This window comes from Alosa alosa, chromosome 14 (assembly GCF_017589495.1).
Source record: "Alosa alosa isolate M-15738 ecotype Scorff River chromosome 14, AALO_Geno_1.1, whole genome shotgun sequence".
NCBI lineage: Eukaryota > Metazoa > Chordata > Actinopteri > Clupeiformes > Clupeidae > Alosa > Alosa alosa.
In genome coordinates this window covers 33,439,625-33,467,259 of record NC_063202.1, presented here as the reverse complement: position 1 = coordinate 33,467,259, position 27,635 = coordinate 33,439,625, and the positions used below count along the sequence as shown (strand labels likewise).

The window sequence follows — 27,635 nt, the reverse complement described above, 5'->3', positions numbered from 1 at the left end:
ATCTGCCCTGGACATGTAATCTTAATAGTGATATAATACCAACACGAGATTAAGGGTTAAAATAAATACATTTAATAATAAATATTGATTTAATAATAATAATAATAATAATAATAATAATAATAATAATAAGCTTTATTTGTATAGCACCTTTCATACACAGAATGCAGCTCAAAGTGCTTTACATTTGAAGCATGTAACACAATAATAGTCAGTCAGTCATTATCAATCACTTTTCTTTGCTGTTTATGATCTACTCAGCAACATATCAAAAATATAGAAAATGGCGCCATAAGACTGGCAGCCTTAACCCTCTTACCCCCACAAGCACGCCATATATGGCAACTGTGGCAAGGAAAAACTCCCATATTCCAGGAAGAAACCTTGAGCAGAACCTGACTTAATAGGGGAGCCCATCTGCTTCTGGCTGGCTAAGCCCTCCAATAGTAGCAGATGTAGAATAATCTGAAAATGTAGTCTACAGGATAAGATGAGTTAACTAAAAGCTTTCCTGTACAGGTATGTTTTCAGATCTTTTTAAAAATATTTACTGAACTTCGCCTGCTTGATGTACAGAGGCAGGGTGTTCCATAGTTTGGGGGCATAATGGATAAACGCAGCTTCTCCACTTTGTTTGTGGAGCACTTTGGGTAATGATTAAAAGATTAGAATTGGATGATCTAAGTTTCCTTTGTGGTTGATAAGATATTAAAAGCTCAGAGATATATGAAGGTGCTATGCCATTCAGAGCTTTGTAAGTAATTATCATAACCTTAAAATCAATTCTATAGGAAATAGGAGCCAGTGCAGTTCAGCCAACACAGGGGTGATGTGTTCTCTCTTCTTAGTCTTAGTTAAAAGTCTAGCCCAGAGAGTTCTGTATGAGTGCCAATTTCTTTAGATGTTTTTTGGGAAGACCAGTGAAAAGTGCATTGCAGTAGTCTAACCTGCTAGTAATAAAGGCGTGAATTAGTTTTTCTGCATCTTGTTGAGTTAAAAAGGGCCGCACTTTGGCAATGTTTCTCAAGTGGAAATAGGCTGTCTGAGTAACTTTACTGATATGGGGGCTTAAAACTTAACTCTGCATCTAAGATGACACCGAGGCTTGTTACTTTTGGTTTGACCTGGTGTGCCAAGTTCCCCAGATTACTAAGAATAATATCTAGCTTAAGTTTTGGTCCAACCAGAAGTACCTCTGTTTTGTCATCATTTAGTTTCAAAACGTTTTTGCTCATCCACTGATTAATGGAGGTTAGGCATGCAGTGAGGGAGCAAAGGCCATCTGGGTTAGTTGGCTCCACAGAAATATACAATTGGGTATCATCTGCGTAGCTGTGGAAGTTTACATTATGCTGACTTATGACGTTTCCCAATGGAAGCATATATAGAGAAAATAGCAGGGGACCAAGGCAGCTCCCCTGGGCCACACCAAAAGGCAAGTCATGTTTTTCAGATACATGATCTCCTAGACTGATATAAAAATCTCTGCCAGTAATGTAGGTTTGAAACCAGTTTAGAGCATGATCAGAGAGACCCACCCACTTCGCAAGGCAGTGAATTAGGATGCTATGATCAATGGTGTCAAATGCCGCACTCAAATCCAGAAGAATAAGGATTGAGACTTTGTTTGAGTCGGTAGCTAGTCTGAGATCATTGACTATTTTTACTAGAGCCGTTTCTGTGCTGTGATTTGATCTAAAACCTGATTGGAATTTTTCAAGGATACTGTTTTCATTGAGGAAGGTATTTAACTGATTACAAATAACTTTTTCAAGTACTTTGCTCAAAAACGATAGATTTGATATAGGCCTGTAGTTGCTCAGATTGGTATGGTCAAGATTTGACTTATTAAGTAAAGGTTTCACAACAGCGGTTTTAAAAGCAGTTGGAAATATACCTGTTTCTAATGAGGTATTTATTACCTTGAGAAAAAAGGGAGCTAAGCTATCATATACTTTTTTGAGGAATGTAGTAGGGATTGGATCTAAAACACATGTTGAGGAGCCAGTTTGAGTTATAATTTTACCAAGCTCAGATTGAGTAATAGTGCTAAAGGACCTTAATTTTGGGGGGCTGTTTTTGGGTGTACTATCAAACATATTACTTGTGTTACCAATAGCCTCCCTTATAGAAATGACTTTGTTTTTGAAGAAGTCTGCAAATTCTTCGCATCTTAGAGAGGATGCCTGACTGAGTGTATCAAAAGGTGTTTGATGCAATAGCCTATCAATGGTAGAGAACAACACCCTAGAGTTTCCACTGTTTTCAGCAATTACCTTAGAGAAGTGGTTCCTCCTCTCATTCAATAGCTCTATTATAATTTGCAATTTTTTCTTTTAGAATGGCACGGTGAACCTGTAACTTAGTTTTCTCCATGTTCTCTCAGCTTTCCTACATGATCTTTTTAGATCATGGATATTTTCGTTCATCCAAGGTGTCAGTTTGCTACAGGGCTTTTTTTTAGTCTTTAAGGGTGCCACTCTGTCAAGCAGAGCCTAATTCCATGATTGAGAGCCTCTACCATTTGATCAATGGGATGATGTAAAATATCTAAATTTATGGAGTCTATAAGAGCTATGAACTGCTGTTCTGCTCTAATGTCCAAGAGTCACATTTGATTGCAATTTCAGGATGAATTTTTGGAGTATGTAGTACTATATTAAAAGATACACAATGATGATCAGACATATTTATATCATTTACTGATAAGTCTGTGACTTCTATCCCTCTAGAAATGACTAGATCGAGGGTGTTGCCAAGGTTGTGGGTGGGTCCTGTAACATGCTGCTTTAGCTCTAAACTGTCCAACACATTAAGGAACTTACTGGCTTTAGCATCAGTTGTCTTATTGACATGAATATTGAAGTCGCCATTTACAATTATCCGATCATAGCTAGTGATGATGAGCTTACATAAGTTCAGAAAACTGGTCGAGAAAGCCAGTCCATAGTTTAGGAGGGCGGTATAAGGTTAATAGAAGTACAGCTGGGTCAGCCTTCAGAGTGAGGGCAATATACTCAAAGGAAGCGACCAAAGTTGACTTCGTGTGCAACTATATTTGTTTGAGAGAATGGAGGCAATTCCACCACCTCGTTTGCCTTGTCTAATTGAGTGGAAGAAATTATAATTTGGGGACAAGTCTCAACAAGAACAGCTTCGCTGTCTGAAGTCAGCCAGGTTTCAACAAGAAACAGAAAATCCAATTTTTTTCACTAATAAAATCATTGATTGCAAAGGTTTTGGTAGTAAGTGCACCTATATTTAGTAAACCCATGTTAGCTGAAAATGCCTCTGGCTTTTGAGGAATATGCTGAGGTATGGAAAGAATATTTGTTAGGTTTCTAGTTTTAAATTTGTCTTTTCTTTTTGCTATAATGCTGGGTAGAAATCAACGTTGGAATAGAACTATAAGCATAAGTCATGCTATTGCATGACACAGCTTGATCTATGGTAGTAGTATTGTATGTTACCCTGCAGAAAACATTCTCAGACTCATCCACATGTATAAGGCCATTCAAATCAATACCTGGGGGGCGTGAATCTGTAATATTTTCTACAGAATGTCAATGCCAATAATGTCAATAATGAACATGTATGTGATGAGATCCTCAAGGGTTGATGGGTCATCAATCAGTTCTGCTCCTATAAAATAACAGAAATTACTTTTAGTTACTTTTAGAAATTATTTTGTTTTGCTTGCTCAAATAAGACTTCACTGCATTAGGAAGATTATACAGATAATTTGTCTGTAAACAAGAGATTACGAAATGTGTAACATTAATAATTTGTCTCAAGTGTAATCAAGCAATCATTTTATTAACTGGTGCCAATGTACAATCTATGGAGGCCTATTTCATAACATTCTCTTAATTATGTACAAGTACAAATGATGTTAATGCCTTCTGGTCACATATTTCCACATTTGTCGAACAGTTATTCATTTCAAGCTAGATAAAAAGATGAGACAAAAAGGTAAAACAACTTGCACTATGCAAACGACTATGCACTAATGACTAAAAAAACGTACAATGTCAGATATTTCCTCGGAATCACTGCTCATGTCAGATGGAGGATGTGATGGGGGATGCGTCTGCCTCTCTAAATTGAGGAAAGGAATTCAAGTTAACTACTTACTATTTTTCACAACTGTGATAAAAGTCAGCAATACAGACATACAGGCAATTAGAAATATTTTTGATTGGTTGTTGAAATCTGTACCCTTTTCTGATCTCCTTTTTCTTCCTCCATTTCGGTCACCACTGTATTTCAGCCATGTTTTGATTTTTTCTTCTGCCTCCATTAAGGTGGTCCCTTGTTTTTTGGCAGCATCTGCGTGGGGAATTTGGGGGAATTGAATGGAGAGTGAAGGATAATATTTTGTGTAAGACAAACAAGAAGATATTAATTATTCCACCACCTCTTGAAATCAGTTTAAACACCACTGATTTAGAACATGACGTGAAGTGTTGTTGTGTAGGGTAGATAAAACTGGATGTGTATAGCAGGCTACCAATCAGAATGTGTGTAGAATAAACATTGAATGAAATTGTAAAAGAGCTGTAGGCCTACCTATGATGACTTTTGCCAGGTGCAACACAGAGAAAGGACTTTTTTGCCCCCTGCCCATCCAGTTAAACTTTTTCGCTAAATCATTGCTGATTGTTTCACGCATGATCCTGTAGATTATATCTTTTGTTGTTGTCCCACCCAAACTCATGAGATGTTTTACCTATAAAATTAAATGTCCTTCTGGATTTTTAATTATTTTGTTATTTATTCAATTTATGTACCTATTTATTTAACATTGGCAACTAATTTTGGGTTTAGTAACCAATGCTTAGGTGGGTTACACCTTCACCCCTCTCCATCGACTTTGTTTGTGCATGCACATAAAAATGTCAAAGCAAAATAAGATTTAGGTAAGCATAGACTCAACCTAATGTTACATCTAAAAGGCAAGCTCGAATTAACAATGTTTGGTCTCCTCATTGCCAGTGCACAGGCTGCAGAGGGCAGCATGGTGGTACTCCTCACATCTGGTGTAGAGTAGAGTTACAGGCATAAAAACAAGATCAGTCAGAGACTTTCTAATGAGGAGACAGCACTCAAAAAATCCTCCATAGAAATGCATGGGGTACTGTTGTCTACACATATCCCACCCCTTCTTCGCCAAAATGTCGACATGTGTATACATTGAGCCAATCATGTGGTGTGATGTGACTACATTGAGCCAATTATGTGCTGTGTTGTGCAGACATCGTGCCAATCATGTGTTTTGAACTCGCCACTGGAGCACACTAGTATCGTGAAGCCTTGTGCTAGCGTATTTCTGCCGAATAGGATGCCCGATGAGTACCCAAAAAGCGTTGCAATATGACTGCCGAGTGGAGGGACTTGCCTAAAAGGACTTTGGAGCAGTCAAACTCAGCTAGCTAGACACAATTGTTCTTGTATAGGTGTCTATGCAAACTTTTTCATTTCGCTTGAAATTTTATTAAACTGGATCCAAATCAGTCTGGGTTCAAAAGCGGCCACTCTACCGAAACGGCTCTGCTGTCTGTAACAGAAGGCTTAAAAGAAGCCAGGGCGACCGCTCGGTCATCAGTACTCATTCTGCTTGACTTATCGGCTGCCTTTGACACGGTTAATCACCGTATCCTTCTCTCTATACTCGCTGACATGGGAATCTCCGGTTCTGCTCTCTCCTGGTTTGAATCCTACCTCACAGGACGCTCGTTTAACGCATCATGGCTTGGTCAGCTATCTGCACCTCACCATCTCACCACAGGGGTCCCCCAGGGCTCAGTGCTGGGCCCCCTCCTCTTTGCTATCTACACCACCTCCTTGGGACAGATTATCCGTTCGCACGGCTTCTCATACCACTGCTATGCAGACGACACACAGCTCTATCTGTCCTTTCCACCTGACGACCCCCTGGTTTCAGCACGGATCTCGGATTGCCTTTCAGACATAGCTACATGGATGAAGGCACACCACCTCCAGCTGAACCTCTCAAAGACTGAACTGCTGGTCATCCCAGCTAAACCTACCATACACCAATTATTACATCAACATCAAATTTGACTCCCTGTCTGTTTCACCGACCAGGACTGCAAGAAATCTAGGAGTTGTTCTCGACAACCAACTAAACTTCTCAGATCATGTTGCCTCAGTTAAGCCCGGTCATGCCGTTTAGCACTCTACAACATACGGAAAATCAGGACTTACTTGACTCAAGATGCTACCCAACTTCTGGTTCAGGCAATAGTCATCTCCGCGACTCGACTACTGCAATGCCCTCCTGACAGGTCTCCCAGCCTGCGCCCAGTGAAACCACTTCAGATGATCCAGAACAGCGGCGGGTCTACTGGTCTACAACCAACCCAAAGGGCACATGTTACCCCGCTGCTCATCCAGCTCCACTGGCTACCTATGGCGGCCCGCATCAAATTCAAGTCTCTAACACTTGCCTACAAAGTAGTCTCGGTTCTGCTCCCACCTACTTGAATGCCCTCATACAGACTTACACTACCTCCAGACCGCTGCGCTCTTCTGACGACATCCTTTTCCACTTTCAAAAAACTCCTGAAAACCCAGCTCTTTAGAGAACATCTACTCTCATAGCAACACTTACAACAAGTCTTACTGATCCTAGCACTCACCAGCCGTTTTAAACTGACAAGTAACTGTTAAAAAACAGCACTCACCGACGACTTATTCTTACTGTACTCTAATGTTTTTTTTAAACGGTCCTAAAATTGTGAGAATTGTTCTAAAACTTACTGTTTACCATGTTGTTAGTCGCTTTGGTTAAAAAAGCGTCAGCCAAATGTAATGTAATGTAATGTAATGTAATGTAAACTGTGAGTGTGTTAACAGAAAGTATTAAGACATTCTTACCTTTTTTTCTTTTCCAGGGACCGAACTGAAGAGGGATCGATCCACCATTTTGGAGACAACCGGAGGCAACATTGATAACCCTGACTCAGTTACGACAGCAGAACCAGCATCTCTACGGCTTAAGGACAACTTCAGCTTGATAGAAAACTTGCAACACTTAATTGACATATGAACTGATGTTGGATTAGCACCACTTGGCCTACTTGCTGATCGAATAATTTGGTGAATACAATAATAATTTAATTATAATTATGCTGGTGTTGTAATGTAGAATTATTTTCTCATGCTATGATTTCATACAACATTTGGGTTCTATGGAATTATTTGTTTTCTTATTGGACAGGAGACAGCTATTCCCAAAAGTGGGAATATCCCAGGTCAATAGAATAATCTGGTGTTTTAAGGTTAATTAGTCGGCGGCAGAATTAATGTATTGAATCAACACAGCATTTGTGATCGTAGGGTTGTTACCTTCACCACTCTGCCTCAGAACCTCGAGGTTACAGCCAAACAAAACACCTGTGATTATATCATTACCCAACACTCCTACTCACACAATTTGAAATTGCTTAACCTCTTTTCAGCCTTGGTAACTGAATACTAAAATTAAACTTAGGTTGATTGTCAGTTATCAGTCTTATCCTGTGGGTCATGTGCACTGCTGTTATTTTCTTATAACTTAATATAAAGCATAGTTTGGATTGGATTCTGATTAGCAGTCAGTGGTTTAGCTACTCTCCACCTCAGCCTCTCAAGGTCTTTATGCTCTCTCTCCTGGTTGACCAATGCCTACCCTGCAACGTGGTTTGTTTGTACACATCACTTGAATTCATGAAACACATGAATTTTACTTCAAATGTTAATAGAAATAATTGTCAGTGTGATTTATTAATGTGTTCCCTACATGCATTTAAAATAAATGATTCATCAATTCAGTATTGAATTCAGTATTTTTCAACTGGGTCAGAGTTTGTGGAAATTAGAAAATTGTAGTTCTGGATGGTAAACATTAATCTCAGTTTAGCATTATTTTTGTGGGGATGAGTCATCAGGTAGTAAATAAACAGTACAAACCAGTGGTCCATTTTTCTGGCTGGAAGATAGTTTGACTTAAAAATAAATAAATAGATAATATCTCTGCGGCCACGTTATTTAGACCACTAAATGGCAACGTTGCCAAATGACCATAGGGCCACGTTGCTCAAGTCACTAAATGGCAACGTTACCAAATGACCATAGTGGCACGTTGCGGCCACGTTATTTACATCACCAAATGGCAACGTTACCAAATGACCGTAGGGCCACGTTATGGCCACGTTGCTCAAGTCACCAAATGGCAACGTTACCAAATGACCAAAGCACCACGTTGCGGCCACGTTATTTAACCCTCTATACCCCAGTGGAATTCTACAACAATGCTTCAGATTCCTGGGAATTCTAAGAGAAAAGGGCAATTTGAGAAACATTTTAAATAACCAAGAATAACTAAAAATCTAATGAAAAGTGTCAGTTGTAAGTTTCTTTCAGTTTAAAGATTAGAAATTGCTCTTTCAAATGATATATGATCCATTAAAAATTATATATTCATGTTTCCCATAGACAGCCATAGGCCTACTCACTTACAGTCTCAAAGTTTTTCACTAACAAAAAGTTATAAATATGGTTCACATATTTCTGTATTAGAAGCTGGGAAACACGATACTATATGAGTACTGATTTCATTGAAATAGACTGGCATATCTTGCACTTATTTGGGATTTAGCTGGACAGTGAGCCTTACAGCTAAAAAATGATGAGGATATGAACTAACGTAGGCCATGAAGCATAGCGTATGAAATCGTGACTCATTTGATAAGCATGTCACCAACAACAGGGACTGTTAATCCTGACATGGATTTACGTTTTGTTTTATATGCACATCATGTTATATAATTTATCTAAACTTGATCAGTTGATGATAATGAACCTGTTGCACTCGTTCACTAACCTTCAACCTATCCTGTGCTAACATTACGAGTCTCAGACTAACGTTAACGTTACATCAGTGAAGGTAGCAAATTAGCAGGCTTTTTGTAATCAATGAAGATGACGAGACATTGGCCTACTTGTATACAAATACATTTTCCTGACATCCATAAGCAGAAAACACAACGGTGGTTCCCGCTTTGGTTATTAGTCAACAAAAACTCATTTAGAGAGACATACATAAGTAGTAGTTTGCAATAACTATCTGTAAGTGGGATAACGATAATGTTAGCTTTACTGTACATGCCAGAAAGGGGTAATGTTAATGTGATATAACTGCAAATAAACCTGGCATGGGTTTATCATAAACTTTATTGTTAATTAGGCCATGACCCATCATTGAATTATGCCTATATTTTGCTGGTGCTAGCTAAACTCAAACTGACTTTCACAGTGACAGCCATACAATTTTTTTTATGCCAGAGAGGCAGCTAAGTCAGTCATGACAAACGGGAGGATGCTAACGTTAAATTTATTACACTTTCATGTTTTTATTTTGTCAATTTCTCACATCAATATGATCGTCACTTACATCAAAACATGGTGGATGCACATCAATACCATCTCATCTAATGAGAAAAGACGCGGACGCTTGTTAGAAGCCATAACTCCAGAGGCACCGTAAGTCCTCAGCCGGTCAGTCAACAGGCTAAACTCAAAAATACCGGAGAAAAGTCAATAGCGACCTAGCCATTTATGTGTGTCAAAATAAAAGTCTGGTGTTTATTTATCCACTAACGCTGTATTATTTCATGTATGAAGGTTATACTGTAGCAGATGTCTCTTTAAGAATTGCGGCCGGCCGCGGCCGTTACAGGAGAATACAGAACGGCCGTCGACGGCCGCTACGGGGTATAGAGGGTTAAACCACCAAATGGCAACGTTACCAAATTACCATAGGGCCACGTTATGGCCACGTTGCTCAAGTCACCAAATGACAACGTTACCAAATGACCATAGGGCCACGTTATGGCCACGTTATTTACACCACCAAACGGCAACATTACCAAATGACCTTTAGCGCCGTTGCCAGGCAACGTTGCTTAAGTCACCAAATGGCCACTTCATAGTGGCAACGTTGTGGCCACGTTGCAGGAAGGTTGCCAGAATGTTAGTTGGCTGTGACCAACTGGCAACTTATAGGCAACGTGGCTGTTTAGTTGTGTGTTAGCTGGGTTGTACCCTTTTCATGCATGCTAACGTGAAGAATATGAACATGCTATTTTGTAACAGACGTTAGTTGGAAAAGTTTGTTTGTACTTACAGCCTGTGAGCTGGTGGTCGATCGTCATGACGGTACAGAACCAGGTTTTCAGAACATCGATGCAAAAACACTTTCTAACTGTAGGCAGTGAGTGTGGTCGAAATGATTGGAACACAGAACTAATGTTGCACTACTTCGGTGGTGCTTTTCCAATGATAAATCCGAACCATTTCTTCCTCAACTCTTGTTTCTAAGGCAAGACATGCCACATTAATGTGTTATTGCCACAAATAACACAGGCAGGATTTTTTTCCGCCATGTTAGCAACTTGCTGTTGGCTCCTACTAGCTGCAGAGAGACAATCCCCTAGCTGCAAAATCTTCTAGTCTTTCTGTAGGCGGTCACAAGCCAAGGTGGGCGAGGCCATGAATAATCCGTTTCCCTTCGGCTTCATTGGGAAGGGCTTTTTCTGATTCGCTTGTTTTTCCGTGTATTTTCTTTCATTGGCTAATGCGGGCAATGGGGGTAGAAGATCATTTTCACGTGCAGCATGCATATGCAACTTGAAGTGAGCTATAGTATTTCGAAAGTAACAAGTATTAAACGGTTTCTCAGTGAATGAGACCTTTAACTATGTCTGACTATCCACCACGTCTGTTTTTGAATGAACTTACCTGTTGAAATGTATTAGGCCTAGGCTACGGCCGACAGTGGGTTCCCCAAGCAATTTACCTCACGTACTGTAGCATTTTCATCATTCGCCTTTGCAGCATGGCTAGAGACACGTATGACTCATTGCATATTAATGAGACTTCCCATAACCGTATGAATATGAATGAGAAGTCCCGTAGCACCCCGCAAGACGAAAATCATTCATTCAAGCCATTTATTCTGTTTTTTTTTTATCGCTCTTCCCTGGTCAAATGACATGGAAGGGTTTGTTTACTAGTAGTGCCAATGTAGAATGCTTCAGCTTTTGCCACCCGGAAGAATGTATATTGTTATTGTGACGTCATGGTAAATTCTCGTATATATTTTTTAAAAAGTCGTGGTAGCGATTCAGACAAGGGTTTCTGCCCCACAAAAATGTATGGTCACCGGTCAATGATTGTAACAGCAGTACGCACGCTACTGCAAAATACACTTTTGTAGAACAAAAACAATCGCCTGAAACCACAGTTTTCAGCGCAGGCAAACCGCTGGATGGCTAAGCGGATTCACACCAATCGCGGTTGTGGATGCTGAAAAAATTAAACAAGCAATTGTGCATTATTTGCTTTGGGTAATATCATAGAAAAAGGCACACTCCCACCCTGTTCCACATTGACTATTAAATCATTCTAATTACTTACCGCAACCAGCGATAAAAGCCTTTTCTATTATTAATTTAGGCCTATTTTGATGAATTGCAAACAAGTCTCTCTAGCGCCCCTAGAGGAGATTTCCCCCCTCAAAACGTGGACTGGTTCAGGCAGGGGCCTGAAAGTTCATAATCCATCCATGCTGGTAGTGTTTCTCTTTCTCTCTGTTACACACACACACACACACACACACACACACACACCTGTCTGTTTGTCTATCTGATCCTTTACCCTTTCTTTTCATCACACTTACATAAGCTACGGAAGGCCTTACAGACTTCAGCTGGTACTATGTAAAAGTCTATTAAGTCTATTAAACTTGATTTAACAGAGATCTCTGCACTTTGTGCTCTGAATGGGTGTAGACAAGAACTGACAGAGCAGGCTAGGCCTACACTCAAGCACACTAATAGGCATTAATTGATTGTATTGATATTGAAGTATCATTTTTTTAGCGGACAATTTCGAGAATTGTAGGCACAATTTCTTGTTAAAGAGATCAATCATCAGCCTAAAAATGTTTTATAATGTTGTATTGTTTATGTGGCCCAAAAACCATATTTGACCTTTTCTGAATTTGACCTTTGATTTGGGTCCTTTAAAACCTTCAAAAAAATGGAGACATGTTTTTTTTTACACTTAAGAACCCCTAGAACAGGGATGTCAAAGTCAAATACATTAGAGGGCCAAAAAAACAAATTCAATGGTTATTAAAACATATTAAAATGACTGCACGTAACCTATTGAACCAAGACGTGTACTGTATTTTATTTAATGATTAAATGAATAATGAATAATGACTGTGACTGAAGTGCGGGCAAATGTACGATTTTCCCCATCCTCACCGACCTTGTCATAAAACTTGTTTAAATGATCATATGATGCCTCCTTGCTGCTTTGTCGTCTACATGAGCCTTTCTCAAACTTCTTTGACCTGAGGCCCAGTCAAGGCATACTTTGGGGTCATAGGGCCCACCTACATGAACCCACTCCCTCCTCCCACCCCCCATTAAATTATCATAATGATATCACAATTATTATTATTTTTTATACTATATTGCTATACATGCACTTCAAAACAGTCAATGTTTAAAGTGCTAAGATTGTTCACAAAAGTTTGTGAAAACATGCACATCAGAGTACTGCTTTACCAATGTAAAATATAATTAGGCCTACAATAGTTTCATTGTTTTTGCATTGTTGCATGATGCTTGCATGAGAAATACTTCTCAAAACCACTGCAGTTATATGGGTGCCGTTGTTTTGGGATGTTTCCCTCATGCAAGCATCATACACTGATAGAATATTTATATGTTATTTAATTACATTTAATTTGAATGCCTGAATGTAAGGATTCAGGAGACATAATACCAGCTTTATGTGAATGGTAAATGGCGGGTCAGATCATGCGTAAATCACTGATCTGGAGATCTTTAACTATCTTTAACTAAGACTAATTAATAGCTTTTGGCTGACTTTAATACTTAATGCCAAACAGTGTTTTATATAGTCTGTGCTCTGTTTTTTATGGAAGTTGCATAAATCCACGTCGTTCTATTAAATGTCGTTTCATAATTAGCCTTCCAATAGGTTGAAGCTTAGCTTTGCTACCAACGTGCACACGCATGCATTGAATAAACGCTCATACCACGACTTAATTCTATGCCTCTATGTTTGATGACACCAAATTAACAAGTATTTCCTACTAAATGCAGAAATGTTTGTTTTCTTTTTCTGTCCGCGGCTCTTTGACCAATTGCGCAGCAAATTATCAGAGGATGGCCCGGGAATAATTTCACTCTGCAGACCATTGTCCACATTGCGGACCGCGGCCCATAGTTTGACAAATGGTGACCTGCATGCTGCCATATTAAGGCCTTTTTACGGTGTGTTTTAGCCGGGTTTTCGCGTGGAAGGCTCTGTAGAAATCTGGCACCCTATTCAACTAAGTTAAACTGAAAGAGCGTGCCGTTCTGACACCAGAATGAACGAGTTCACAGTGACGTTCATCAGGCAGTAGTAGCCTAAAACAGTACGTTCAGTTCACGTTCGCTCAAAATACTGTAACGTCGGCGCAAAAGACAGTGTTAGCGTTCTCCCGCGCAGGGCATCCTGGGATACGAGAGCGAATATTTGGGGGGTTTATGTTGTTAATTCTCCTTAGTTTTGAGTGTAATGTTAGCGTCTTTATTGTAACATGTTTCCCTTTTAGTTCTCCCTCGTGTGTGATCCTTTTTGTGTGGGGGGCTGCGTCCTCCCCTGTATGTGTAGTGTGTGTGTCTGCTTGACGTGCCCCGTGTGTATTGTGTTCTGTGCCTGTGTCCTTACTCTCGTTCTCAGCTAATAAACCTTTTGATTGGACAGCTGTGTGTGTTGCTATCAAATCGTTATAATACATATGAACGAGTGACTTTTGTTCAATGAACGCGTTCAGGCACAACATTGGGGAGGGGGGTAGCTGAAAGTTGACATCTGCCCTGACTGAATACTGATGAATAATGAAGCCGAGGCCCACTTGCGGCGCCGCAGTGAGTTCGTGGGCTACCGTTGCATTGCGGGGAGTATTGATGAGCAAAACAGCACCTGGCGGCTGTGGCCTGCGGGCCGGTTCTAATACTAATCAAATATCATCCCGGGGGCCTTGACTTTGACATGTCTGCCCTAGAACAAAGATATAATCAATAGGGATGGGCAGAACGAGGCTTTGTGAAACAACGAAATGTTCGAAGCAATTGCGCCGGAATGTGTCGAGGTTTCGAAACAATCCGACACACGTAACTCCATGGTGACATCTAGTGGCCAGTTTTGCTAACATCACATTTTGACCGTGAAGCACAACTGCTTCAGATGAAGAATATAAATAGCCAACATGGAACACAAGATTTCGTCCACAGCCACGTGGTTCAGTGGTTAACACACTTGCATTCGGCCGGAGCGGCCGGTGTTCGACTCCCTGCGGGTGCTTAGAAATTTCAGACTAGTATATGCGTTCAGTAACTAGAACATTTTTAAATCTGCCAGTTAGATGTTTTGTTATTTCAGTTTCATAGTACATTATCCTTTGGAATATGCTGGAGAGGAAAATGCTACAATGGTTTTAAAATGTAGGCTATGCTTATGGCCCAGGGGTTTTTTTGGGAACATGTTGTAGGGAAATAAAGGATACATGTGAAGCAGGTTAGACTAATCAGGTACAACATGGGAAAACACATTTTTTGTATGTCAACATACATTTTTATTTAGGAATAACAGTTGTTCTGCCGTCTTGGCATTTAATCTGTTTCTTGTTTTTGAATAAACCTCCCCAGCCTTGGAAAAAATTCTTTCACAAGGCACACTTATTGCTGGCATGCACAAATATTTTTTTGCCATCACAGTTAGGTTTGGATAAACCACTCTCTCCACTATTTCAAAGGGTCAGCTGTTCTTGAAATAAAGGCATCAGTCATATATTTTTTTTACTTCTGCTACTATCTAAATATTAACGTCACTAGACTATATCTATCTAAACTATCGCTTACTGTCTGTCTCTAGCCTGTCAATTAATCTATATCACTAACCTATCAATCACAAGAATGCACTATAAATCGCTATATCTCTATATGTCTCTGTCGCTATATCTCTTAAAATCTCTCTCCTCACAAAAAAACCACAAAGATAGGATGTGTTTGAATGACTTTTAAGCATTCTGGGACTTTGTAATTTAGATCAAACAGGTGTTTACTCGGGTAATTGGCTCACGCGGCAAGTGTGCCACCTGTCCAAACCAAATTGAAACACCACGAAGCCTCACTAAGCCATGGTCACGTGACATGGGCGCTTTTGAACCACACTTCAAACACTTTATGCGTTTGGAAGCTTCGACACTGTTTCAAACGTCCAGCTTCGAAGTCCACATCCCTAATAATCAAAGATTCTATAGTTAACTAAGATGAATCATAAGACGATTCAGCAATGGAACGAAATGGCACTAGTTCCGGGCTCCTAAATAGGCGTGTCAAAACATAAACTTTTCTCTGAATAAGCAATAATAACATATACATATAATTTTGTATACTATTTTACAGTCATTGTTTGTGTGTGATGCCAATGAAACACTCTTTCGGACACGGAATGAATAATTTCATTTTGCCCCGTTAACCGAGCTAGCTAGCTAGCTAGCTAACGTTAGCACAGTAAACGGAAAGTGAATGTTCACTAGCTAGCTAGCAGCTAAGAACTTTGGTTAAACTTATATATTGTTGCAAACAAACCTGAAGTAACATATGTTCAGCAACTTTGTGGTAGTCTACTAGTTCTAGCAGAAAATATGTTAGGTTAGTTTATCAACCATCTCTGAGTCTAGAGCCTCTGAGAACAGGTGGCTGTGCACCAGAGCTTTGAGGAGACAGTGACAGATCACGAACAAAGCTATTTTTGTCTTTATTTGTTTCGTTGGAAAATACAATTTCAATGTCGGAATGTTAGGGAGACATGTGGCTTTTAGAAAATGGGTTCAAAACTTCGCTGAATGTAGGGCTAAGGGATTGGTCATATTCCGTGAACATGTTCATTTCTCCCATAGGAATACATAGACACTGGACCTCCCGCTAGACTCCTAAATGGGCGTGACAGCTTCAAACCCCACGTCACAACGTGCCAGAATTTACCCTCTTATGAATCGTCTCGCTTTATCAACCGTCTCTGATATAATACTCTCCAAAAATTAACATGCGATCGAGGCCCCCAAATTAGACACATAGGCCCCCCTACTATAATGTAACACCGCACCAAAAGGCAAATTCACCCTTCGCTAAGTCCCGCCCTCCTTAGTTACTGTTGCTATGCCTGACAAGCTTTAGCACCCTGCACGTCTATTACATAGGGGGAGAACCGGGACTTTTCAATGAAATGTAATTTACAAAGACATCGTACCACACTGAAAGCTAATATTTTGTCACTATCAACTTACATCTGTCCTGTGGAATTTCATCTCTGAACAATACCGTTCATGAGTTATTTAAGCAGAAGTCGAATGTGCGTTTTGTTTCATTCGACTCTCCTGGCCAGAATGAATGGAACAGGCATGGGGGACAAAAGAAACATACCATTTAAGCCATAGACTGTATATATATAACTGGACAGTGTGGTTGCATTCAGCAGTGTTCTATGGAATTGAAGCCGCCGAGGCGACGCCATCTTGGAAAATTTGCAAACAATTTGAAGTGCGGCTGCGCAGCAGAAGTTGAAGCATGCGCAGTGAAGAGGAGTCGCGGTCAGGCACGCCCACTCAGTGAGTTAAACACGCCCCTTGTGGAGTGAAACCCCCTTCTCGTTTTCACAACACAGGTCGATAATGAGGTCGACTCGGTGCCGAAGGCTATAGCTGGCTGAATGAATGATGTCACCACATCAATGAGCACCACTACGTTCTGAAAACACATGACTTTCAATAACTTGCGTGGCACCAAGAAAGGTCTGCCGCTGCTCTGAACCTTCTGTTAATGTGACATCATTCATACTTGAAGCTGTACACATCCCTTTGTTTCTATTTTCTTTATTGATGTCACCCAAACTTCAACTTTCTGTATGCCCCTGAACTCACACAAATTGTAAATTGCAATGCGCCATTTAACCAGTGGTGTAGTCTAGTTAGTTAGTTGTAGTGGTGGGTATACTGTGAGCAACCCCAAATGTTATTAAATACGTATCCTTGCCTATTTTAAATGGGTATACTGAGATGATGATGCTTTTTAAATGGGTTTACTGTGTAGTCCTGTGTATCACGTAGACTATACCATACCACGGTCATTTAACTGCCTTGGTATTTAAGTCAGAGGCCATTGCTTAGTATTTAACTGTAGCCTACACAAAGATGTAGACATTACAAGAATATTAATATTAGAATAATTATTGGTTGGTACTAAATCAATATTGAATGTTTTTTTTTATTTCTTTTGTGTGATATATCATTCAGAATGCTGCAACATGACTGGTCTTCAATCAGCCAAAGAGGACACATCGTAACTCCTCTCCTAGTTACTCTCCATTGGCTCCCTACAGTAGCCAGAATTAAATTTAAATCTCTCACTTTGGCCTATAGGACACTGACTGGATCTGCTCCTTGTTATTTTAATTCAATGATCAAGATATACATCCCCAACCGCCCACTGCGGTCTTCTGATGAGCGTCTGTTGTGTCGACCAGTCTTAAACGCTGGTTTGTGGTTCCATGTTGGTGGAATGAGTTGCCCAGTGCTCTTCGTTCTTGTGATAGTTTTTGGTCTTTTAAGCACGTCTTATACATTATGGTTTGTATGCAGTAGTACTGTTTTATTTTCATTATAGGCTGTTAATTAATTTGACATTGTTTATTATTGATATTCTCCTTACTGTAGTCTTACCATGTTTTTGTTATTATATTATTGATTAAATGGGCATTATCATTTATTATTGCTTTCCCCCCTAATTTTCATTGTTTATTTCATTAGGCTATTGATTGATCCCTGTTTTAAGTATTATATTGTTTTGTATTTGTTAAGGGTAACCATAACCATCATCATCATAATGTGGTATTTTCTTAGGCACTTGAAACAAAGAATAAAAATGTTTCTTTAAATGTAGTACCACCTTAAACACATCACACACTGAACAGCAAAGTAGCTTCCTGATTATGTGTAAAATGAGTATCCTGATGTAGTAGGTCCATGTTCTCATATTTTTACAGCTGACATGAAGGCTGCAGTATTACATTTTTGATTTATAATGGAGCAACCTCTCTGGTGAAAGACTAGCAAGCATGTGGTAGAGGCATACGATTACAGACATATTGAGAGAGCCTATCAATGAGTTGTCACAGTTTTCAATTTAGACGTATTATTTTGAAATGATGTACGTCTACGGGAGGATTTACACATCACTGGCAAGACCTGATCAAATCATACCAATGCAAAATCCTTCTCCAGCAGTGCAATCGCAGGTAACAACGATACCTTAACGCATTTTCAGATACCGCTGTTCTGAGCATACTAAGCAAATTGGCCATTTGTAACTTTAAATCCCTCCTCACGTTAAGCTATGGTCCAATAATGTTTTCACTAAAACACAAGTAACGTTATTTGTCGGGCTGATTCATAAATGGGCATACCGAGGTTGTCGACCTAGCAGGCTAGGTGGCGTTTATTGCCATTCGCAAAACTAAGCAAGAGTTAACGTTAATGAAAATGAAACTTAACATCGCCTTCTCCAGTGACAAAGTGTATTCAAATGAAGTTGCAACGATGATGGCGGCAATCACTGGTTACGTTATACCATTTGAAACAAGTAGGACTGTAAATGATGGTGACTATGGCTAACGTCACTTCGGATCAATATAGCAGAGCCCTTTTACTTTACCTATCAACTGGCTAATGCTAGCATGATGTAGCATGCTATGAGCTAATATACTTAGCATCTACGAAAGAACAGCACATATCTTTTTTCACAAAGAATCGGTCACAACTAACAACGATGTCTCGATTACAAACAACTACACAATGTACGACTATCAATATGTATTTAGTCAGACTGTGATAAGATATAGCCTAATGATAATAACAGCAACACTTATTTAGGTTAGATTATGTGTCAAAATCAGGTGTCGTTAAAATAAGGTAGCGACAAAGCGTCGAGTCTGCTGCCAGCCAGCTGTCAATCATAGGTGTAAACACACCCTTTTTAGATTTGTTAAAATAACATTTAAAAAAATAATTTCAGCGAGAAAAGAAAAATAGTGTGTATTTAAGCATCTTGAAGCCTATTTTTTTCGAATAAAAAGTTGTAGATGCAAAAATAGTTTTAGGTGAGAAAAGTGACACGGAAGGTTGGCTACTTGGCCATTGAAATACATGGAGATGGGCGGAGTTACGCTTTGTACTGCAACCAGCCACCAGGGGGCTCTGGACTAGCGCTCGCATCACTCTTAACAGACGGCACACTGTCCAGTTCTATATATACAGTCTATGATTTAAGCCATGTACTTCCCACAACTTCAATATTTGACAACATATTATGAATGGTACTTCAAATAGGTGTTATTTTAAATAGATTGCTGATGGGCTATACATCTTGGTGAACGTCTGTTAACAACTTCTTGCCGTTATCGTGAAGCGTGTATCTTGCGGTTATGGAAATATCATGCAATATGCCATTTTTTATAGTTAGAACAATATGTGTTCCTAATTATATCATGTTTCTATAGTGTAACATGTTATTTCACTGTGTCTTTACGTCGGTTAGGGCACCACACATCCAAACTAGAAATGCAATTCCAAGGAATTACCAGTGCATGAAAATGCTAAAGTTGTGATGTAAAATATCATGTATAGTTAAAACAGATAATACAGAGATGGTTACTACGGTGATGCTAGGATAGACATGGTGGTTGCATAGCTTAATAAAAGTTGATAGTTTAAAAGTAGACTGTTTAAAAGCTGAATGTATATAGTTTAAAAGTTGTTGATAGACAGTAGATAGTTTAAACGTTGTTGATAGACAGCTAGTTTAATAGATAGTTTAATGATAGTTTAAAAGTAGACCGTTTAAAAGTTGAAGGTAAATAGTTTAAAAGTTGTTGACAGACTGGAAGTTTAATGAATGTTGATATTCAAATAGTTTAATGGCTGTGTATAGGTAGATATTTGACGATAACTAAAAGTTGGAATGGCTCTAATGTTTGCTAGCAGTTATGCTAAGATTTTTAACTATGCTAACCATGCTACTTAGCTAATGTTTTATAGCAGTGCTAGCAATGCTAACATGTTAACCATGCTACTTAGCTAACTTAACTAATGTTTTCTAGCAGTTTTGCTAAACATGCTAACTATGCTAGCAATGCTAACATGCTAACTATGTTAACCATGTGACTTAGATAACCTAGCTTATAATTTTTAGTAGTTATGCTAACTATGCTAACTAACATGTTAACTATGCTAACCATGTGACCTAGCTAATCATTTTTAGTAGTTATGCTAACTATGCTAACTAACATGCTAACCATGTGACTTAGCTAACCTAGCTAATCATTTTTAGCAGTTATGGTAACTATGCTAACTATCAAGCTAACAATGCTAACTATGCTAACCATGTGACTTAGCTAACGTAGCTAATCATTTTTAGCAGTTTTGCTAACAATGCTAACATGCTAACTATGCTAACCATGCTAACTAGCTACAGTGGGTAGGAGTCATAGTTGATGACAAGTGTTGACATAGTTGATGACAAGTTAAAAGTTGTTCATAGACAGCTAGTTTAATAGATCGTTTAAAAAGTTGAATGTATACCCAGACAGCACACATACATCTGCCCGATGTCGGTTTCAGATCAGCATGGAATCCTCCCATATAATAATGTCGCAGGGGTATCGGCCTGAAGTCGCTTCTATGTATGTTGGCTTTTGATCGTTCCTACTATCCAAAACAGATCCCGCTATCTGTTTTTTTTTTTTACCCCAGCTTCCATGTATGTTGGCTTTTGATCGTTCCTACTAACCAAAGCAGATCCCGCCATCTGTTTTTTTTACCCCAGCATCCATGTATGTTGGCTTTTGATCGTTCCTACTACCAGACGCAGATCCCGCTCTATCTGTTCTTTTCCTGCATGTGTAGCAGGCAGCCAGGCACGTCAGATCAGCCTCCTGGAGCAGCGATTTTCATGTTGGTAAATTCACTCATGTAAATTGTCAGAAAATAGGCATTGTGTCAATTGTATGACTGTTTATATATTTGCCTGCTAGCCTAAGCCATAACTTGGTGTACACATTACTTTATAAAGAGCTGTTTTGGGGTAATTACAACTTCGTTGTGAACTAATTCACGTTAGCTAGTTGAGCTAACACTGGAAAATATGTTAAACCTAGCTAGCGGCTATGGCGAAATGTTAACACTACAGCATCCATGGTTACCGGTACAAGGACAGCAATATGCTTGGGTGTAAGAATAGCAAGTTATTATTTGACCGTGAGACTTAACCCAGGAAAGGCTGTCGTTTTTGTATGGAGAGGAGTGGGAGCTAGGCTATTAGCTAACGTTACTGTCTTGGCTGAGCTAACCTGCTGGTCGTGTCATCATAACGCCTTTGCACAGAGGAAATGCACAGATAAATGCATCAGCCAAAGTTCCCAAAGCAAATGTTGGCTACGTTTCAGTCCCAACTTTCTCTAGTCACTTCCAGAGTTCGATTTATGTGTGCCGTCTGGGTATAGTTTAAAAGTTGAATGTAGATAGTTTAAAAGTTGTTGACAGACAGCTAGTTTAATAGATAGATAGTTTAAAAGTAGACCATTTAAAAGTTGAATGTAAAAAGTTCAGTAGTTTAATGGGTTACATTGTTTAACAGTGGATTATTGTAGTGAGGACTTTTATTTTGAAACAATTTTGGGCAGAGAAAGCAGTTGAACAGGATGTGTAGTCTTAATAGGGCCAGTTTGTATGCTTAAAGCCTGAGACTGGCAGTTGATCCAGGTGGCCTGAACACCTGCCATAGGATTCTAATTGCTTAACGGCCGTATTATGATGTCATAATCGGCAATGTTAAGTCTATGGGGATTTTTAAAAAGTTTTTCTTTAATAGTTTAAAAAGTATAAAAGTTTCAAAGTTGAAAAGACATACCAACCTGATCTGTTTGAAGACCTACGTTACAAAGTTTGAATGAAGTTTCTAAGTTAAACTGTTCAAGAGAAATAGCGTACGGAAAAAGTGGTAAGCGGAATAATAATAATAAGAAGTAGTTGCCTAGGAAGAACAGTACAGTGCATTTTCATGCACTGTAATAATAATAAGAAGAAGTTGCATAGGAAGAACAGTACAGTGCATTTTCATGCACTGTAATAAGTGCCCTTCATGACCCACAGGCCTTCAGTCTCCACAGGTTAACATGGCAAAACTCGAAAAGCTTGTCAGACCTCCCGTGCCTAGTGACGGGTTGCTAAGCCACGATTGGCCTGTGGCGGTTTTCGGGTGTGGCTTAGCGAAGGGTGAATTGATCAACGTGGGCTGAGCTCAACGTTGAGCTCCACCTACATTTCACACTGCAGCTAGGTTAGGGGCTTCTTCCGTAGCTCTCGCCTTATGGGGCGTTGATGGCTCTAGCTAGCGCTGACCAATCGAATGTCTAACCGATAATACGTAGATGCATCACTTGAATGTGACTGGATGGTATCGCTTACATAGCCTACGCGAGTAGGCGGAACTCCATCAAAGAAATTCAGGTACGTAACACATCTGGCTAGCCAGTATTATTCGAGTTGCTGTGTAAATCTTCCAAGTGTGAGTATGAATCGGAATTTATTTTTACAGTAAATTACTTGCATTGGGAATGATTACTTATCGTTCGGGTTTTTTCAAGATCTAGTGATATCTTGCAAAGCAGCGGTGAGATGTTGTTTAGCCTACAGTAGCCTATCCTGCATGTTGTTGATAGACCATTTTTCAGACTTGCATGTTTCCGTAAATAATGTTGGTGCTTTGTGCTCTGTTTTAGTTGCTTGACATGATTATATGAGGCTAGAATTAAAGCCAGGTAGTATTCAGTTGGTTTATTGGTTGGTTGTTATCTTACGATAGGTCTAGTGTGTTTACTTGCTTGTGTAGCCTAGGCTATTGCTCTCGCATGCGTTTTGCAGCAGATTCGTTCACTATGTTAACCTTCCTTTTGACGTTACTTTACTCCAGCCTGGAAGCAAACGTGAAATATCTGCGTATAGCCTACCAACGCGATGACACAGATCCAGATGTGGTTGCGTAAAACAACAGTCGTATAGCCTACTTTAACCATTCACATCAGGGAGAGGTCTACTATATGCATCCATAAGCAAACAATTTTCGTTTCGGGGAAAGTTCAGGCGGACGTCCGCTGAAGGATGCGGGAACGTTTGCATAACATTCACGGTCATTCAGGAAAGTTTTCTCGACAGCTCAGGTCAGGGGCGCAGTTACCCATTTTTTGAGAGATATGCAACAATATTGCCCCCCCAAAAAAAAAGGCCAATAATTTACACTATTAGTGTGTATTAAATATTATTTTTTAAATAAATGCTGCCAGAGATAGAGTCTACTCTAAACGCTTCTCATAACGTCCTTTTGCCAGCTGTTGCTCACAGATAGATAGATACAGTAGATAGATAGATAGATAGATAGATAGATACTTTATTGATCCCTAGGGGAAATTCAAGAAAAGATGATAACTCTATAGGCCTACTTGTTTGTTTGCGCCATATTGACAACGCAATTTTAAGTTATTACAAGGAGCCTTCATTGTTAGGATATGGAAACATGTAATGAGTCAAAGATCCTTGAATGAGTTGTTGCTAGCGTGACATTTCTGTTTGCAGTTTGCCATTAAAAGTGCAGTATGAGCATGGTAGCCACCTAGCTATCTGAATGGAATAGGCTATGTTTCAATTGGCATATGCTTAGCAAACGCTGTTAACGTGAATATTTGCAAGCCTCCAAGCACAGACGTCTACCTGTTGCCTTTCACCATTCACTTATTTAACGGCTGCATACCTTGCCATCTCCCTTTCCCTCTTTCCTTTTCTATTTTTAGCCGCCTGCAGCTTTTTTGCTGTATCCATCTTTTTAGACGACAACTTACTACTCGTAGGCCTACCTAGCGCCCCCACACCCTTTTCTATGTCAGAATTCTATGATGGAATCTTATGAGATATGGCCTACTTTAGCCTGTTAGTCCTCTAAAATGTTATATAACATTGAGAACATGTTGAAATGATTCTCAATGTTATATATAGATTTAGAAATTATTTAAAATTAAAAATATAAATGGGGGGATCTATATAGTGAAGGCGTTAAAATGACAACAAGACGCAATCCACAAGATAAGATAAGATAAGATAAGATAATCCTTAAATTTGCATTGCTACAGCGTCCAAGACAGCTGTAGACTAACAGACAACCCCCCCATACATCTTCAGTAAGACATGCAACTATACACATTCCTTCATTGTATCCCTCAAGGTTACAATGCTCATAAAACTAAAGATAAAACATAGAATAAATGGATAAAGAAATACACAAAGGGGCTACTAAAAAGTCCAAAATAAGATAATACTAAAATCAAGAAAAAAAAAAATAAATGACAATAAAAATAAAATAAAATCAGAATGAGTAGTTACTCACCATCATTTCCAAATTGGTAATGATGGAGAGGCAAATATGAAGCACAGCTGAAGATGCACTGTCACGAGATGTAAGGAACTCTGCTTTTTCCAGCCTATGTTTTCGAAGGTAACCCATTGTCAGTCAATAGTAAAAGTAACTAACAGTGTATAACTGTTTTGTCGTTGACTGACACCACGGTGAAGTTAGTTTCAGTTTGCCAATGAGTACAAATAATAGACGAGTGAATGCGTGTAGGCTAGCGTTTTCTCCATCGTCAACGTGAACCATGTTCAAACAGTGACATGTGGTTTAATGCATGGGTTAACGTGACATGAGTCAGACAGAAGATGGGCCTGTCTTTAGTTCCTGAATCCTGTCCCTCTAACGTTAAATGGTTTGATTAGCAGCTAGAATAAAAAAAATCCCGACACCCCCCAACCCCCATGTTATTACACCCCCAACCCCCATGTTATTATTATTATTATTATTATTATTATTATTATTATTATTATTATGCTATAGGTTCAAATTAAGCTATAGGCTATAGATCCTATGAGTCTAAGCCATAGTAAAAAAGCCTAATTAGTCAAAGAGCCATTGTGTTTTGTGTAAATAGAGGTTAAGAAAGATATTCTATTCCCCCACTGCTAAAAAAAAATCTAGAGGAAACACTGGACTGTCTGACTATCTCTGACCACTATGCATTTTATTACCGCACCTCAACAATGCACCTCAACAATGCACCATAGACGATCATACTGCATTCTGTCTTTACTAATTATGGACTATGGACTGTCTGATTCCTCAGAACTATGCACTTTATTTGCTAATGCACTTCTGTGTTTTATGTATTTTTTTAAGCACTGCTATAAAGAAAACCACTTTTTAATGATTGCACTACTGGTTAAATGTTAAACTGCATGTCGTTGTACTGGTTGTCCTTACTTGTGCAATGACAATAAAGTTGAATCTAATCTAATCTAAAAGATGATAGCTTTTTTGTAGGCGAACTTCAGAGGTCTATTGTGACTGATTTGGTTGAGACCAGTGTTATTTACATGGGTTGTGATTCAGTGAGGATTTCACCTCATAATCATAATTTGCTACCCTGGGAATCCAGAGTTCTCGCGGAAGCATTTACTCAGCGAGAGACTCTGGCAACGAGTAATGATGCACGTAACTTTTGCCCCTTGCATCGCGGGGAACCAATCATATCTGTGTAGCTGATATAAGCGGGCCAGAGGCGAGCTAAACAGATAACAGACATGGCGTTATCCAATTGCGTCTAAGTCCGGAATCAGTCAGTTAACATTGATATTGTATACTGTTATCCAATTGCGTGCAGTGAGATTTTCAAATGCGTGCTTGGTGCCGCTCCTTGAGTTGGGACGTTATTCGTGACCAGACCCTTAATCTTTCAGATTGGGTCTGGTCCTCCAGGCTAATAATTCGCCTCATAATTTGAAGACTTACGGTACTTTTACAATCAGAAAGAAAAATGAAGAAATACATTACCATAGTATAGACAGAAATGGTAAACTCTGGTTCTATCTGCGCACCTCAAATAGGTGATTTCACTAATAAGCTTATCCACCTGGCTGAATAGTTGAGAAGACTCAGCTGGTGTAATAAATGGTTAGAACAAACAAGTGTGGTAGGATTTTTTCTCTGTGAACGCTGAACATCAAAGGATTTGTATAGAAAATAGTCTCCATCAGCGCAAAAATCGTTATTGGTGGACACAGGCAATTATACAGACCAGAGCTAGCCTATAGTCTTGGCAGAGGTCTTTGCTTGCTAAGTGTGCTTATAGTTACATTAAATGTTTTCTCTTTCACATTGTTCCTTAGTTAGTCTTCTCCATCCTCTCTCAAGGGAGATGATGACAGCGACACATTCACATTCTTCTGGAGTCATGTCTGAGGAACATGCCAAGAAAGTGCTACATGGCCAGTGGGGACGGGCTTGGTAAGTCTGAGGCATATCTGAAATCATTTCTAACATACACATAATGTGTCTTGTTTATGATCTACAGCTTAGGTTTTTTACTGTCAGTGATCCTACAGTGAAATTAAAAATACATATTTCAACAATCCCTTAGCAAAAAGAAGGTTATGGAAGTGTACTGTTGGTCTACTTATTTTGAACTAAGCATACGTATAGCTTACTTTTTGTGTACTGATCAGAGGCTTATATTGATAAGTATACATGAAGGTTTAAGTATATCCAGCCTATTCTTGGTACTAGAGATGAACCGATTTTTGGTCCGGTTCCAATTTCCGATTTTTCATAGAGTTTCACCTGCCGATACCGATTTTAGCCGATTCCGATTTCATTTCTTCTAACCATTTTACAGCACACACAAATAGTTATTTTCTATCTTTTCTTTAATAGAACATGTTAATATAGAAATGTAATCAACTTATCAATAATGAAATGGCTGTTAAAAAAATGGAACCGGTGATTAGACAGATTCTTCTTCAAGTCTAATTTCAGCTGCAGTGTCAAACTATAATGCCAGTGTAATTATAATGGCATATGCTATAGGCCTAATGCTATAATGCCAACTACAGTGTGGGACATTCATTTCACAGACTACTAATATAAATGCATTGTTTTGGAACATCCATTTTTTTCTTCTCACATCCAATATCCAACTAAAGATATAAGAACAATTTTCATGATACATTTGAACATGCTACCATGGAACATATTTTCATATGCATTGATCAATTTATGGGAGGGCGAGGGAAAAGTGGGAGTAGGCTATCACGCAAACACAGGGGAGGAGAAGTGCTAGTAGCGATTTAATTAGGTGCTCCACCATATATGAAAACAGCGCACGTCTGTTTTGCGGTGAAAAACTTAAATCCAAATTCCGGTTAAATGCATCAATTAGGCTATAGAAACTTTTAGAGACAGCTGATTTAGTATTCAGAGCATCAGTTTTCTTCATTGTAGGATACAATGGCAAAAGCAACTTTTGTTTTCCTTTCTAACATTGTTTGTTCA

At 39.1% G+C, this 27,635-nt stretch overlaps 1 protein-coding gene across 4 annotated transcripts in view; it reads left to right on the top strand.

Annotated features, from left to right (window-relative positions):
- Positions 1-22,554: 22,554 nt before the first annotated feature.
- Positions 22,555-27,635, top strand: part of dhcr7 (7-dehydrocholesterol reductase) — a 58,351-nt gene continuing 53,270 nt past the window's right edge. Inside the window, exons 1-2 of one of the 4 annotated variants that reach the window (XM_048263351.1) lie at positions 22,555-22,714; positions 26,474-26,591. In XM_048263351.1, the coding sequence (XP_048119308.1) occupies positions 26,503-26,591 (89 nt within the window). In that variant the 5' untranslated portion in view covers positions 22,555-22,714; positions 26,474-26,502. Of the gene's footprint in view, positions 22,773-26,473; positions 26,592-27,635 lie in introns of all 4 variants that reach the window. The other 3 variants (XM_048263352.1, XM_048263354.1, XM_048263353.1) reach the window with 3 other exon arrangements.